Consider the following 16,204-nt stretch of genomic DNA (forward strand, 5'->3'; position numbering starts at 1 on the left):
CAGTCACTAGGACAGGCTCTATAGCAGTGTTAGGGGGTCTTGCCCAAGGTCTCCTACTGAATAGGTGCTGGCTTACTGAACATATTTATTAGAGCAAGTTCTAGCTGTTATTGCTTGTAGATCAGTGGTCTCAACATTGTTACAGCATGTACCCCTTTATGAGTGACATTACTTACTTCCTGTTGGAACTGAAAGGGTGAAATGACTAACAAGACAGGACTTTCCCTGCACTGTACATTCTATATGTTCCTGTTTCTTCCAGACAGACATCCACTGTGAACCGAATCGTACATTGTGATGATCCGAATGATTCGACTCACAAAAAAGATCCGGATCAAATGAACGATTCGTTCATGATCCAGACAACACTACAGTCACACCATGAGTCACCACAGTGCAGTAAATATTAATTAGCCATGTGGCTGGCCGCTGAGGAGAAGGGGAGACCTCCTCCTCCTCCAACATTACTGAGCATGTGCAAACAGTCTAAAGTGGCTTAGCCCAGTATAACGTACAGCATACAGCACTTTGTTTAAACATGCTGCGTTACTATGTAACGCAACGTGTGCACTGTGAACAGCACATTGATTTTACAGTGCTGTGAGTTAGGCTGCGTTACTGGCTGCTGTAACGTTGGACTTTAACGTCCCACTGTGAAACCAGCCTAAAGGTATACCGGAGGCAGTGGGTGCAGATGGGACACAGAAGCATGCTCTCTGCTCCATAACATGCCTCTGTGTCCCCTATGCGCCAAACCCAGACCCCCACCTGAAATTAGCGACAAGCTACGTGCCGGCAATTTTGAGGAGGAAGGGCGTCCCTTGCAGGAGAAGCACTCCTGCAAAACGCCCACTTTAACGTTAGGAACATCCCTTTCCCAGCTCTGGGCAGCTCTGCCTCTCCCCCGCCTCCCTGCTCTGTGTTGAAACACACAGAGCTGTAGCATCATGACCCCAGGGGTCAGGCCATGTTTTTAGTTTTTTTTTTTTTTCCAAAATTCGTCAATTGCAGGAGCGGCGGTAATTGACCAATTTGGTTCTCTGTAAGTTTATTCCCTGAGCCTAATATAATTACACCCTGGGTATAGAAAACCATTTGCAGCAGATAATCGCTGGAAAAAAAAAGTTGTCACTTGAGTGCTGTTATTCATGCGACATGGACTATTTAGGTAAGTCTTATGCTGAATCTGCGTAGTTTAAAAAACAGTACAAGCTTTCTCCGCCAGATTGCTTGTATTTTCCCAACACAGTGACATTTGGAAGCTGACCTGTTATTATGGGGAATAAATTATACATTTTACTACAGTATGAGAATTTCTCTAGCAATAAGTGTTCATGGAGGAGCATACATTTCCATTATCAGGTGACTGGTTTGAACTTCTCTGAGTGGCTGGTTATAAATAGGTGATCATGTCTCACTTTAGCTTCCTGTGTGGACACTGGACAGATTGTGAAAAGCCAATCCACATACACATGATAACTGACACATACACACCTACACATTCATAACTCACAAATCATTCATGTGCTCTTTAGTGAGTTCTCCTCCAATGAGAAATTATCTCTAATGGGGAGCAAAGCATTCTCCTTAAAGCGGATTTAAACTCTGACATAACATTAAATAAAAACATGTTTTCCTACTTTTTATTACCCATATTTCCTTTTGTGCACAAGTATCATCATCATCTATTTACAAAGTTCTCTAAGTACAGTTTATGTGTTCTGAAAGCTGCCATTGTAATTTATTGCATAGCTACAGTATTTATATATTATAATGTACCCAGTGAGAATTTGTCTTCTGTGTACACTTTCTGCTTGTGTTTAGTTGAAGCACAGCTAGCAATGTTTACTAGTAGTGGCTGATAAGAAAACAAACGAGATAATGTAATCAATTCCTCAATTTCGGCATCGGATATAAGCTTCCCACTGAAGAAGAAACTGTTGTGTTTAAAGGGATACTGTAGGGGGGTCAGGGGAAAATGAGTTGAACTTACCCGGGGCTTCTAACGGTCCCCCGCAGACATCCTGTGTTGGCGCAGCCACTCACCGATGCTCCAGCCCCGCCTCCGGTTCACTTCTGAAATTTCAGACTTTAAAGTCAGAAAACCACTGCGCCTGCCTTGCCGTGTCCTCGATCCCACTGATGTCATCAAGAGCGCACAGCGCAGGCCCAGTATGGTCTGTGTCTGCGCAGTACACTCCTGGTGACATCAACGGGAGCGAGGACACGGGCGTGCAGGCGCAGTGGTTTTCTGACTTTAAAGTCAGAAATTCCAGAAGTGAACCGGAGGCGGGGCCGGAGCATCGGTGAGTGGCTGCGCCAACACAGGATGTCTGCGGGGGACCATTAGAAGCCCCGGGTAAGTTCAACTCATTTTCCCCCGACCCCCCTACAGTATCCCTTTAACTGAATACTCTACTGCTACCATTTTTTTTCCTGGTAGTAGGTTTTAGCACAAAAAGCAAATGCTGAGTTTTATACCACCAGTGTGGCTTTAGGTATTGTGCTGTGTTTTAGGGCCCATTTCCACGGCCACATTGCCACTGTGTGATCACCGCATACACTCGCATTTACTTCAGGTTGTGCCGCAGTGCAATACAATCCCTATGGGACCCACATGTGAACTGCGGAAAACTGCAGCATGCTATACATAAATTTAGCCGCACCACATCTTATTGTGACCGGAAATTTGCGTCAATGGAAAGGGTACCATTGATTAACATTGACTGCAGTTTGGATGCTGTGCAGTAATCGCACCGCACCGTGTGTAGTGGAAACGGGCCCTTAACCACTTCCCGACCGCCTAACGCACAGAGGCGGCCGGGAAGTGGAGCCCTTAAGGACCGGCTCACCCACAGAGGCGGCGGTCCATTTAAGGGCATGGGCGGAGCGATCGCGTCATCCGTGACGCGATCCTCCGCCGGCGCCTGTCACCGCTCGCTCGCCGCAACATCCCGCCGGCTATACGGAAGCGCCGGCGGGATGTTAACCCCGCGATCGCCGCATACAAAGTGTATAATACACTTTGTAATGTTTACAAAGTGTATTATACAGGCTGCCTCCTGCCCTGGTGGTCCCAGTGTCCGAGGGACCACCAGGGCAGGCTGCAGCCACCCTAGTCTGCACCCAAGCACACTGATTTCTCCCCCCCCTGCCCCAGATCGCCCACAGCACCCATCAGACCCCCCCCTGCCCACCCCCCAGACCCCTGTTTGCACCCAATCACCCCCCTAATCACCCATCAATCACTCCCTGTCACTATCTGTCAACGCTATTTTTTTTTTATCCCCCCCCCCCTGCTCCCTGCCCCCTCCTGATCACCCCCACCCCTCAGATTCTCCCCAGACCCCCCCCCCCCCCCCCAGACCACCCCCCTCCCCTGTTTACTGTATGCATCTATCCCCCTGATCACCTGTCAATCACCCGTCAATCACCCATCAATCACCCCCTGTCACTGCCACCCATCAATCAGCCCCTAACCTGCCCCTTGCGGGCAATCTGATCACCCCCCCACACCAATAGATCGCCCACAGATCCGACATCAGATCACCTCCCAAATCCATTGTTTACATCTATTCTCTCCTCTAAACACCCACTAATTACCCATCAATCACCCCCTATCACCACCTGTCACTTTTACCTATCAGATCAGACCCTAATCTGCCCCTTGCGGGCACCCAATCACCCGCCCACACGCTCAGATTGCCCTCTGACCCCCCCTTATCAATTCACCAGTGCATTAATTACATCTGTTCTTCCCTGTAATAACCCACTGATCACCTGTCAATCACCTGCCAATCACCTATCACCCATCAATCACCCCCTGTCACCCCCTGTCACTGCCACCCATCAATCAGCCCCTAACCTGCCCCTTGCGGGCAATCTGATCACCCACCCACACCATTAGATCGCCCGCAAACCCGCCGTCAGATTACCTCCCAAATGTATTGTTTACATCTGTTATCTTCTCTAAACACCCACTAATTACCCATCAATCACCCATCAATCACCCCCTATCACCACCTGTCACTGTTACCTATCATATCAGACCCTAATCTGCCCCTTGCGGGCACCCAATCACCCGCCCACACGCTCAGATTGCCCTCAGACCCCCCCCCCCCTTATAAATTCGCCAGTGCATTAATTACATCTGTCCTTCCCTGTAATAACCCACTGATCACCTGTCAATCACCTGCCAATCACCTATCACCCATCAATCACCCCCTGTCACTGCCACCCAACAATCAGCCCCTAACCTGCCCCTTGCGGGCAATCTGATCACCCACCCACACCAATAGATCGCCCGCAGATCCGACATCAGATCACCACCCAAGCGCAGTGTTTCCATCTATTCTCTCCTCTAAACACCCACTAATTACCCATCAATCACCCATCAATCACTCCCTATCACCACCTGTCACTGTTACCTATCAGATCAGACCCTAATCTGCCCCTTGCGGGCACCCAATCGCCCGCCTACACGCTCAGATTGCCCTCAGACCCCCCCTTATCAATTCGCCAGTGCAATATTTACATCTGTTCTCCCCTGTAATAACCCACTGATTACCTGTCAATCACCCATCAATCACCCCCTGTCACTGCCACCCATCAATCACCCCCTGTCACTGCCACCCATCAATCACCCGCTGTCACTGCCACCCATCAATCAGCCCCTAACCTGCCCCTTGCGGGCAAACTGATCACCCACCCACACCAATAGATCGCCCGCAGATCCGACATCAGATCACCACCCAAGCGCAGTGTTTCCATCTATTCTCTACCCTAAACACCCACTAATTACCCATCAATCACCCCCTGTCACTGCTACCTATCAGATTAGACCCCTATCTGCCCCTAGGGCACTCAATCACCCGCCCACACCCTCAGAATGCCCTCAGACCCCAGCCCTGATCACCTCGCCAGTGCATTGCTTGCATCTATTCCCCCCTCTAATCACACCTTGAGACACCCATCAATCACCTCCTGTCACCCCCTAGCACACCTACCCATCAGATCAGGCCCCAATTTGCCCCGTGTGGGCTCCTGATCACTCGGCCAAACCCTCAGACCCCCTTCCGATCACCTCCCCAGTGCATGGATTGCATCTATTTTCCCCTCTAACCACCCCCTGAGACACCCATCAATCACCTCCTGTCACCCCCCTAGCACTCCTATCCATCAGATCAGGCCCAATACAACCTGTCATCTAAAAGGCCACCCTGCTTATGACCGGTTCCACAAAATTCGCCCCCTCATAGACCACCTGTCATCAAAATTTGCAGATGCTTATACCCCTGAACAGTCATTTTGAGACATTTGGTTTCCAGACTACTCACGGTTTTGGGCCTGTAAAATGCCAGTGCGGTATAGGAACCCCACAAGTGACCCCATTTTAGAAAAAAAAGACACCCCAAGGTATTATGTTAGGTGTATGACGAGTTCATAGAAGATTTTATTTTTTGTCAAGAGTTAGCGGAAATTAATTTTTATTGGTTTTTTTTAACAAAGTGTCATTTTTCACTAACTTGTGACAAAAAATAAAATCTTCTATGAACTCGCCATACACCTAACGGAATACCTTGGGGTGTCTTCTTTCTAAAATGGGGTCACTTGTGGGGTTCCTATACTGCCCTGGCATTTTAGGGGCCCTAAACCGCGAGGAGTAGTCTAGAAAACAAATGCTTCAAAATGACCTGTGAATAGGACTTTGGGCCCCTTAGCGCACCTAGGCTGCAAAAAAGTGTCACACATGTGGTACCGCCGTACTCAGGAAAAGTAGTATAATGTGTTTTGGGGTGTATTTTTACACATACCCATGCTGGGTGGGAGAAATTTCTATGTAAATGGACAATTGTGTGTAAAAAAATCAAACAATTGTCATTTACAGAGATATTTCTCCCACTTAGCATGGGTATGTGTAAAAATACACCCCAAAACGCATTATACTACTTCTCCTGAGTACAGCGGTACCACATGTGTGGCACTTTTTTACACCCTAAGTACGCTAAGGGGCCCAAAGTCCAATGAGTACCTTTAGGATTTCACAGGTCATTTTGCGACATTTGGTTTCAAGACTACTCCTCACGGTTTAGGGCCCCTAAAATGCCAGGGCAGTATAGGAACCCTACAAATGACCCCATTCTAGAAAGAAGACACCCAAAGGTATTCCGTACGGAGTATGGTGAGTTCATAGAAGATTTTATTTTTTGTCACAAGTTAGCGGAAAATGACACTTTGTGAAAAAAAACTATTAAAATCAATTTCCGCTAACTTGTGACAAAAAAATAAAAACTTCTATGAACTCACCATACTCCTAACGGAATACCTTGGGGTGTCTTCTTTCTAAAATGGGGTCATTAGTGGGGTTCCTATACTGCCCTGGCATTTTAGGGGCCCTAAACCGTGAGGAGTAGTCTTGAAACAAAAATGACCTGTGAAATCCTAAAGGTACTCATTGGACTTTGGGCCCCTTAGTGCAGTTAGGGTGCAAAAAAGTGCCACACATGTGGTATCGCCGTACTCGGGAGAAGTAGTACAATGTGTTTTGGGGTGTATTTTTACACATACCCATGCTGGGTGGGAGAAATACCTCTGTAAATGACAATCTTTTGATTTTTTTACACACAATTGTCCATTTACAGAGGTATTTCTCCCACCCAGCATGGGTATGTGTAAAAATACACCCCAAAACACATTGTACTACTTCTCCCGAGTATGGCGATACCACATGTGTGGCACTTTTTTGCACCCTAACTGCGCTAAAGGGCCCAAAGTCCAATGAGTACCTTTAGGATTTCACAGGTCATTTTGAGAAATTTCGTTTCAAGACTACTCCTCACGGTTTAGGGCCCTTAAAATGCCAGGGCAGTATAGGAACCCCACAAATGACCCCATTTTAGAAAGAAGACACCCCAAGGTATTCCGTTAGGAGTATGGTGAGTTCATAGAAGATTTTATTTTTTGTCAAAAGTTTGTGAAAAAACACAATTAAAATCAATTTCCGCTAAGTGTCATTTTCCGCTAACTTGTGACAAAAAATAAAATCTTCTATGAACTCGCCATACTACTAACGGAATACCTTGGGGTGTCTTCTTTCTAAAATGGGGTCATTTGTGGGGTTCCTATACTGCCCTGGCATTTTAGGGGCCCTAAACCGTGAGGAGTAGTCTTGAAACGAAATTTCTCAAAATGACCTGTGAAATCCTAAAGGTACTCATTGGACTTTGGGCCCTTTAGCGCAGTTAGGGTGCAAAAAAGTGCCACACATGTGGTATCGCCGTACTCAGGAGAAGTAGTATAATGTGTTTTGTGGTGTATTTTTACACATACCCATGCTGAGTGGGAGAAATATCTCTGTAAATGGACAATTGTGTGTAAAAAAAAATTAACAAATTGTCATTTACAGAGATATTTCTCCCACCCAGCATGGGTATGTGTAAAAATACACCCCAAAACACATTATACTACTTCTCCTGAGTACGGCAATACCACATGTGTGGCACTTTTTTGCAGCCTAACTGCGCTAAGGGGTCCAAAGTCCAATGAGCACCTTTAGGCTTTACAGGGGTGCTTACAATTTAGCACCCCCCAAAATGTCAGGACAGTAAACACACCCCACAAATGATCCCATTTTGGAAAGTAGACCCTTCAAGGTATTCAGAGAGGGGCATGGTGAGTCCGTGGCGGATTTCATTTTTTTTTGTCGCAAGTTAGAATAAATGGAAACTTTTTTTTTTTTTTTTTTTCTCACAAAGTGTCATTTTCCGCTTACTTGTGACAAAAAATAATATCTTCTATGAACTCACTATGCCTCTCAGTGAATACTTTGGGATGTCTTCTTTCCAAAATGGGGTCATTTGGGGGGTATTTATCCACTTAACGACCGCCCCCAGCCGATGGGCGGCGGCAAAGACCGGTCCCAAACGACCGCAATACGCCCATCGGCGGGGGCGGCTGCGGGAGTGGCTATGCGGCGATCGCGTCATTCGTGACGCGATCAGCCGCCGGGGACTGGCTCCGCCCCCCGTTCGCCGTAACCCGCCGGCCGTTCGGAAGCGCCGGCGGGTTACTGGCATCCGGATCGCCGCTGCAACAGTGTATAATAGGCTTTGTAATGTATACAAAGCCTATTATACTGGCTGCCTCCTGCCCTGGTGGTCCCAGTGTCCGAGGGACCACCAGGGCAGGCTGCAGCCACCCTAGTCTGCACCCAAGCACACTGATTTCCCCCCCCCTGCCCCCTGATCGCCCACAGCACCCCTCAGACCCCCCCCTGCCCACCCCCCAGACCACTGTTTGCACCCAGTCACCCCCCTAATCACCCATCAATCACTCCCTGTCACTATCTGTCAACGCTATTTTTTTTTTAAGTCCCTAATCTGCCCCCTACTCCCTCCTGATCACCCCCCCACCCCTCAGATTCTCCCCAGACCCCCCCCCAGACCCCCCCCCCCCCCGTGTACTGTATGCATCTATCTCACCTGTCAATCACCTGTCAATCACCTGTCAATCACCTGTCAATCACCTGTCAATCACCCGTCAATCACCCCCTGTCACTGCCACCCATCAATCAGCCCCTGATCTGCCCCTTGCGGGCAATCTGATCACCCCCCCACACCAATAGATCGCCCGCAGATCCGACATCAGATCACCTCCCAAATCCATTGTTTACATCTATTCTCTCCTCTAAACACCCACTAATTACCCATCAATAACCCCCATCACCACCTGTCACTGTTACCCATCAGATTAGACCCTAATCTGCCCCTTGCGGGCACCCAATCACCTGCCCACACGCTCAGATTGCCCTCAGACCCCCCCCCCTTATCAATTCGCCCGTGCAATATTTACATCTGTTCTCCCCTGTAATAACCCACTGATTACCTGTCAATCACCCATCAATCACCCCCTGTCACTGCCACCCATCAATCACCCCCTGTCACTGCCACCCATCAATCAGCCCCTAACCTGCCCCTTGCGGGCAATCTGATCACCCACCCACACCAATAGATCGCCCGCAGATCCGACATCAGATCACCTCCCAAATCCATTGTTTACATCTATTCTCTCCTCTAAACACCCACTAATTACCCATCAATCACCCCCTATCACCACCTGTCACTGTTACCCATCAGATTAGACCCTAATCTGCCCCTTGCGGGCACCCAATCACCTGCCCACACGCTCAGATTGCCCTCAGACCCCCCCCCCTTATCAATTCGCCCGTGCAATATTTACATCTGTTCTCCCCTGTAATAACCCACTGATTACCTGTCAATCACCCATCAATCACCCCCTGTCACTGCCACCCATCAATCACCCCCTGTCACTGCCACCCATCAATCAGCCCCTAACCTGCCCCTTGCGGGCAATCTGATCACCCACCCACACCAATAGATCGCCCGCAGATCCGACATCAGATCACCTCCCAAATCCATTGTTTACATCTATTCTCTCCTCTAAACACCCACTAATTACCCATCAATCACCCCCATCACCACCTGTCACTGTTACCCATCAGATTAGACCCTAATCTGCCCCTTGCGGGCACCCAATCACCCGCCCACACCTCAGAACGCCCTCAGACCCCAGCCCTGATCACCTCGCCAGTGCATTGCTTGCATCTATTTCCCCCCTCTAATCACACCTTGAGACACCCATCAATCACCTCCTGTCACCCCCTAGCACACCTACCCATCAGATCAGGCCCTAATTTGCCCCGTGTGGGCTCCTGATCACTCGGCCAAACCCTCAGTTCCCCCTCAGACCCCCTTCCGATCACCTCCCCAGTGCATTGATTGCATCTATTTTCCCCTCTAACCGCCCCCTGAGACACCCATCAATCACCTCCTGTCACCCCCCTAGCACTCCTATCCATCAGATCAGGCCCAATACATCCTGTCATCTAAGAGGCCACCCTGCTTATGACCGATTCCACAAAATTTGCCCCCTCATAGACCACCTGTCATCAAAATTTGCAGATGCTTATACCCCTGAACAGTCATTTTGAGAAATTTGGTTTCCAGACTACTCACAGTTTTGGGCCCGTAAAATGCCAGGGCAGTATAGGAACCCCACAAGTGACCCCATTTTAGAAAGAAGACACCCCAAGGTATTCTGTTAGGTGTATGATGAGTTCATAGAATATTTTATTTTTTGTCAAAAGTTAGCGGAAATTGGATTGTTATTGTTTTTTTCACAAAGTGTCATTTTTCACTAACTTGTGAGAAAAAATAAAATCTTCTATGAACTCACCATACCCCTAACGGAATACCTTGGGGTGTCTTCTTTCTAAAATGGGGTCACTTGTGGGGTTCCTATACTGCCCTGGCATTTTAGGGGCCCTAAACCGTGAGGAGTAGTCTAGAAAACAAATGCCTCAAAATGACCTGTGAATAGGACGTTGGGCCCCTTAGCGCACCTAGGCTGCAAAAAAGTGTCACACATGTGGTATCGCCATACTCAGGAGAAGTAGTATAATGTGTTTTGTGGTGTATTTTTACACATACCCATGCTGGGTGGGAGAAATCTCTCTGTAAATGGACAATTGTGTGTAAAACAAATAAAAAAATGTGTCATTTACAGAGATATTTCTCCCACCCAGCATGGTTATATGTAAAAATACACCACAAAACACATTATACTACTTCTTCTGAGTACGGCGATACCACATGTGTGGCACTTTTTTGCACCCTAAGTGCGCTAAGGGGCCCAAAGTCCAATGAGTACCTTTAGGATTTCACAGGTCATTTTGCCACATTTGGTTTCAAGACTACTCCTCACGGTTTAGGGCCCCTAAAATGCCAGGGCAGTATAGGAACCCCACAAATGACTCCATTTTAGAAAGAAGACACCCCAAGGTATTCCGTTAGGAGAATGGCGAGTTCATAGAAGATTTTATTTTTTGTCACAAGTTAGCGGAAAATGACACTTTGTGAAAAAAAACAATTAAAATCAATTTCCGCTAACTTGTGACAAAAAAAAAAAATCTTCTATGAACTCACCATACATCTAACGGAATACCTTGGGGTGTCTTCTTTCTAAAATGGGGTAATTTGTGGGGTTCCTATACTGTCCTGGCATTTTAGGGGCCCTAAACCGTGAGGAGTAGTCTTGAAACGAAATTTCTCAAAATGACCTGTGAAATCCTAAAGGTACTCATTGGACTTTGGGCCCCTTAGCGCAGTTAGGGTGCAAAAAAGTGCCACACATGTGGTATCGCCGTACTCAGGAGAAGTAGTATAATGTGTTTTGGGGTGTATTTTTCCACATACCCATGCTGAGTGGGAGAAATATCTCTATAAATAGACAATTGTGTGTAAAAAAAATAAAAAAATTGTCATTTACGGAGACATTTCTCCCACCCAGCATGTGTATGTGTAAAAATACACCCCAAAACACATTATACTACTTTTCCTGAGTACGGCAATACCACATGTGTGGCACTTTTTTGCGGCCTAACTGCGCTAAGGGGCCCAAAGTCCAATGAGCATCTTTAGGCTTTACAGGGGTGCTTACAATTAGGCACCCCCCAAATGCCAGGACAGTAAACACACCCCACAAATGACCCCATTCTGGAAAGTAGACACTTCAAGGTATTCAGAGAGGAGCATAGTGAGTCCGTGGCAGATTTCATTTTTTTTTGTCGCAAGTTAGAAGAAATGGAAACTTTTTTTTTTTTTTTTTTTTTGTCACAAACTGTCATTTTCCGCTAACTTGTGACAAAAAATAAAATCTTCTATGAACTCACCATGCCTCTCACTGAATACTTTGGGATGTCTTCTTTCCAAAATGGGGTCATTTGGGGGGTATTTGTACTATCCTGGAATTTTAGCCCCTCATGAAACATGACAGGTGCGCAGAAAAGTCAGAGATGCTTGAAAATGGGAAAATTCACTTTTGGCACCATAGTTTGTAAACGCTATAACTTTTACCCAATCCAATAAATATACACTGAATGTTTTTTTTTTTATCAAAGACATGTAGCAGAATAACTTTCGCGCTCAAATGTATAGGAAATTTTACTTTATTTGAAAAATGTCAGCACAGAAAGTTAAAAAAGTCATTTTTTTGACAAAATTCATGTCTTTTTTGATGAATATAATAAAAAGTAAAACTCGCAGCAGCAATCAAATAGCATCAAAAGAAAGCTGTATTAGTGACAAGAAAAGGAGGTAAAATTCATTTAGGTGGTAGGTTGTATGACCGAGCAATAAACCGTGAAAGCTGCAGTGGTCTGAATGGAGAAAAAGGCTCTGGTCCTTAAGGGGCGAAAAGACTGTGGTCCCGAAGTGGTTAAACTATCCTGGAATTCTAGCCCCTCATGAAACATGACAGGGGGTCAGAAAAGTCAGAGATGCTTGAAAATGGGAAAATTCACTTTTTGCACCATAGTTTGTAAACGCTATAACTTTTACCCAAACCAATAAATATACACTGAATGGGTTTTTTTTTATCAAAAACATGTTTGTCCACATTTTTCGCGCTGCATGTATACAGAAATTTTACTTTATTTGAAAAATGTCAGCACAGAGAGTTAAAAAAATCATTTTTTTGCCAAAATTCATGTCTTTTTTGATGAATATAATAAAAAGTAAAAATCGCAGGAGCAATCAAATAGCACCAAAAGAAAGCTTTATTAGTGACAAGAAAAGGAGCCAAAATTCATTTAGGTGGTAGGTTGTATGAGCGAGCAATAAACCGTGAAAGCTGCAGTGGTCTGAATGGAAAAAAAGTGGCCGGTCCTTAAGGGGTAGAAAGCCCTAGGTCCTCAAGTGGTTAAAGTCCTTCTTTATTTTTAGTATGTTAAAAAAAAATCCTCACCTTAGACTATGATTTCTGCTTGTTTCCTTGTCTCTAGGCCAGCCAGGAGTCAGACAATGTCTTGATTCTCCAGGACCGAAAGCTGGCCAGCGGTCCGGGCAAGAGATTCCTCCAAGTGACTAAAAACAGATTTGATGGAGATTTGGGGAAGATCGCCCTGGAATTCAACAAAACCTCCCTGACCTTCTCTTCCAGCAAAAGCAAGACTAAAACGAAGAAACCGAAGGAAGATGAGACTCCAGATGGTACACCAGCAGAGAAGCCTACAAATACTAAAACAAATAAGTAATTTATATGCCAATAGAAAATTCAAATACTTAATTGAATAGACTTTTCTGTTGGGCAGTTCACGTCTGTTCCAGGCGTCTCAGGACGTCCCAGGTCCATATCTCACAATGGTTCTGGCCTCCAAACTGCCACAAGACACTGGATTACTGCTTTTTTGAAAACTAAGCCAGAGCCAAGGCCCAAGGGTAGTCAAAGAAAGCAATTTCTACTGAAAAAGCCCTTCTGTGCAACCAAACTAGAATTCTTGATTTTTGATGTTAGGTATACTTACCAGGATTAAACTTCATCCCAGTCAGTTGCCTTGACAACTCCCCTCCCCCCTTTCCCATGAGAAATCTTTACCTTTTCCAGTGTAAATCAAGGGGGGGGGGGGAATGTTATGTATGACAGAAATTGTCATGGCTGAAATTGTGGTGAAACCCCTCCCACTGTATGATGTTATGCCCATGGTCCTGACAGTTGTCTGTGAACCTCTTTGCATTGTGGCAAATAATGGCTGTTTCCAGCTGCTTTGGAACTCCGTAAACTAACATTCTGCAGGGATCATCTGACAGAACTAAAGATGTCACCAGCAGTGACATTTCAGAATGTAAATCAGGGAGAGAAAAGGTATTACAATAGGCAAACACTGACTAAATAACCTATAAATTAATTCCTCTTTACCACCTAAGTTCCGGCACATTCTCATGCACATTAAAAAGAGCATCTATTTTAAATTATGTATAAATTAGTTTCATTTTTTTTTTTAAAAAGGGGCATTTTGCTAAATAAAAAATGAAACATGCTCCCCGGTTCATAGAGCTTCATCTCCCCCCCCCCCCCCCACCCACCCCATCCACCTCCAGCTGCCTGCTCACCACACTGCCTTCTAGTCAATGTGAAGACATATGTCCCTTCTAGAGAATGACAAGCCATCAGCTGACTGACCAATCGCAAATCTACATTTCTTGAATAGGAAAAGTTGTTTCATTAGTAAAAGCATCCTAGAAATGGCAAAAATAACATTCATAAGTGGAAATATGCAAGAATTTAACACAGTGTAGCGGATGCAAGACGGCATGGTAAGAGATTTGCTCCATCGCACGTCTGCGCCATCCTTTTGCATCTGATCGACAATACTTACCTGTCCCCTGGTACCACCGCTGCTGACTCCTCTTCTCTGTCCCAAAGCTCAGACCGGAGGCTGGCAGTAGCATGGGGCTCCCCTCAGGATTGCAATAGACCAATTCTCCCCAGCAACTGGGAAAATTTTCATCGATCCACCATGAACCAATAAGAATCCTCCCTGCTGCTGAGGACTCCCATTGGTCTTTTGCAACCTAATAGGGATCCCCATGCTTCTGCCCAGCACTGATCTGTTTACTGAGGCTGATCGGAGGAGTCGGCAGCAACGGTACCGGGGGACAAGTAAGTATTTGCATGGCGGCAAACAAACATGCAGATCGGATACTGTCCTTTTCTCAAAGGCTTTAATTGCGTCTGTGGACCCGTCCGTTTGGAAAATGCAGCAAGTTTTGATTCTGTGTTCCGTTTGCTGTGATCTGGGTTTTTTTGGATTTCTTTAACAAGTGGATCCGGATCCTATTTTTAACATTAGGATCCGCTTCCTTGAAACAAGTGGAAACCGAGCCATACAACACATATGCTTGTTAAAAATGTACATTTGCACTGATCCGTGTGTAATAAATCATGCCATGTCCCAGCTCCTTGTGTGTGCATAACAAAAACTAATAGCAGAGCACTGGGAGGAATGTAGTAAACCAGGCACACCCAGGATGTATGTGATTGTGTTTATTACTATCAAGTCAGGCATATGGAAGAGCATTGGCTGTTCTAACTGATAGGAGTCTGCAAGAAAAAAAGTTGTTTCATAAAATTCATCTTTTTATAGAAATTGTTGTTTTGTGGTTTGTATACCGTCTAATGTTCTGCTATATCTAAATATAGCTGTATTGTTTCGTTATTATTTGATACCGAACCATCATGTTCAATAGCCCTGTACATTGCCTTTAAAAGGACTCCGAGCACCTCTCATGGGCATGCCTTTTAGACAGACGACTTTCACCAAAGTCGTGCTATGACCCCTCTGGAGGAGCCTCTTGCAATGGCCATGCATGTCACTTTTTCTCCTCCTGCTTCATTTAGTGATGCACTGCTCTAACAGAGAAGACAGGGGTGACCCGGAAGTTATAACATAGCCAAGATGACAGTCACGATTTTTAAATTGAAATGGAACGAAAACTGTTTGTAGAATGGCGATTCAGGCATTAAATGAAAGAAGTTAGCACAAGCTACAGAAAAGTATGCATCTTTAATTACTTTGCAGTACTGGTCTTAAAGGCATACCCATGAGAGGTGCTCGGAGTCCCTTTAAACTGAAGCGAGAGGGATATGGAGGCTGCCATATTTATTTCCTTTTAAGCAATACCTGTTACCTGGCTATCCTGCTGATCCTCAGCCTCTAATATGTTTAGCCATAGACCCTGGACAAGCATACAGCAGATCAGGTGTTTATAACATTATTATCAGATCTGACAAGATTAGCTGCATGCTTGTTTCTAGTATGATTCAGACACTACTGCAGCCAAATAGATCAGCAGGGCTGCCAGGCAACCGGTATTGTTTAAAAGGAAATAAATATGGCAGCCTCCAAATACCTCACACTTCAGTTGTCCTTTAAAAGGAACCTGAAGCGAGAGGTACATGGAGGCTGCCATATTTATTTACTTTTTAAACAATACTGTTTGCTTGGCAATCTTACTTATCCTCTGCCTCTAATACTTTTAGCCATAGACCCTGAACAAGCATGCAGCAGATCAGATGTTTCTGACCAGATTAGCTGCATGCTTGTTTAAAGTGTATGATTCAGACACTACTGATGCCAGCATGATCAGCAGGACTGCCCAGAAGTTGGTATTGTTTAAAAGGAAACAAAATGGCAACCTCCATAATCCTCTTTCTTTAGGTTTCCTTTCAAAACAACTGTGGGTACCCAGTAAAAGCAAAATACATGCATACTACTGTAGGAACATCCAACAATATAAATCAATACAGAAAAGATATAAAAATGTATCTATTAGAAATAAAGCACATT

General features: G+C 45.5%; 1 protein-coding gene across 1 annotated transcript in view; it reads left to right on the top strand.

Moving 5' to 3' along the window:
* Window positions 1–15,004, top strand: part of TWNK (twinkle mtDNA helicase) — a 40,684-nt gene extending 25,680 nt beyond the window's left edge. Inside the window, exon 5 of the mRNA XM_068255290.1 lies at window positions 12,860–15,004. Within this exon, the coding sequence (XP_068111391.1) occupies window positions 12,860–13,111 (252 nt within the window). The 3' untranslated portion in view covers window positions 13,112–15,004. The remainder of the gene's footprint in view (window positions 1–12,859) is intronic.
* The last annotated feature ends 1,200 nt before the right edge of the window (window positions 15,005–16,204 follow it).

This window comes from Hyperolius riggenbachi, chromosome 10, assembly GCF_040937935.1.
Source record: "Hyperolius riggenbachi isolate aHypRig1 chromosome 10, aHypRig1.pri, whole genome shotgun sequence".
NCBI classification, from domain to species: domain Eukaryota; kingdom Metazoa; phylum Chordata; class Amphibia; order Anura; family Hyperoliidae; genus Hyperolius; species Hyperolius riggenbachi.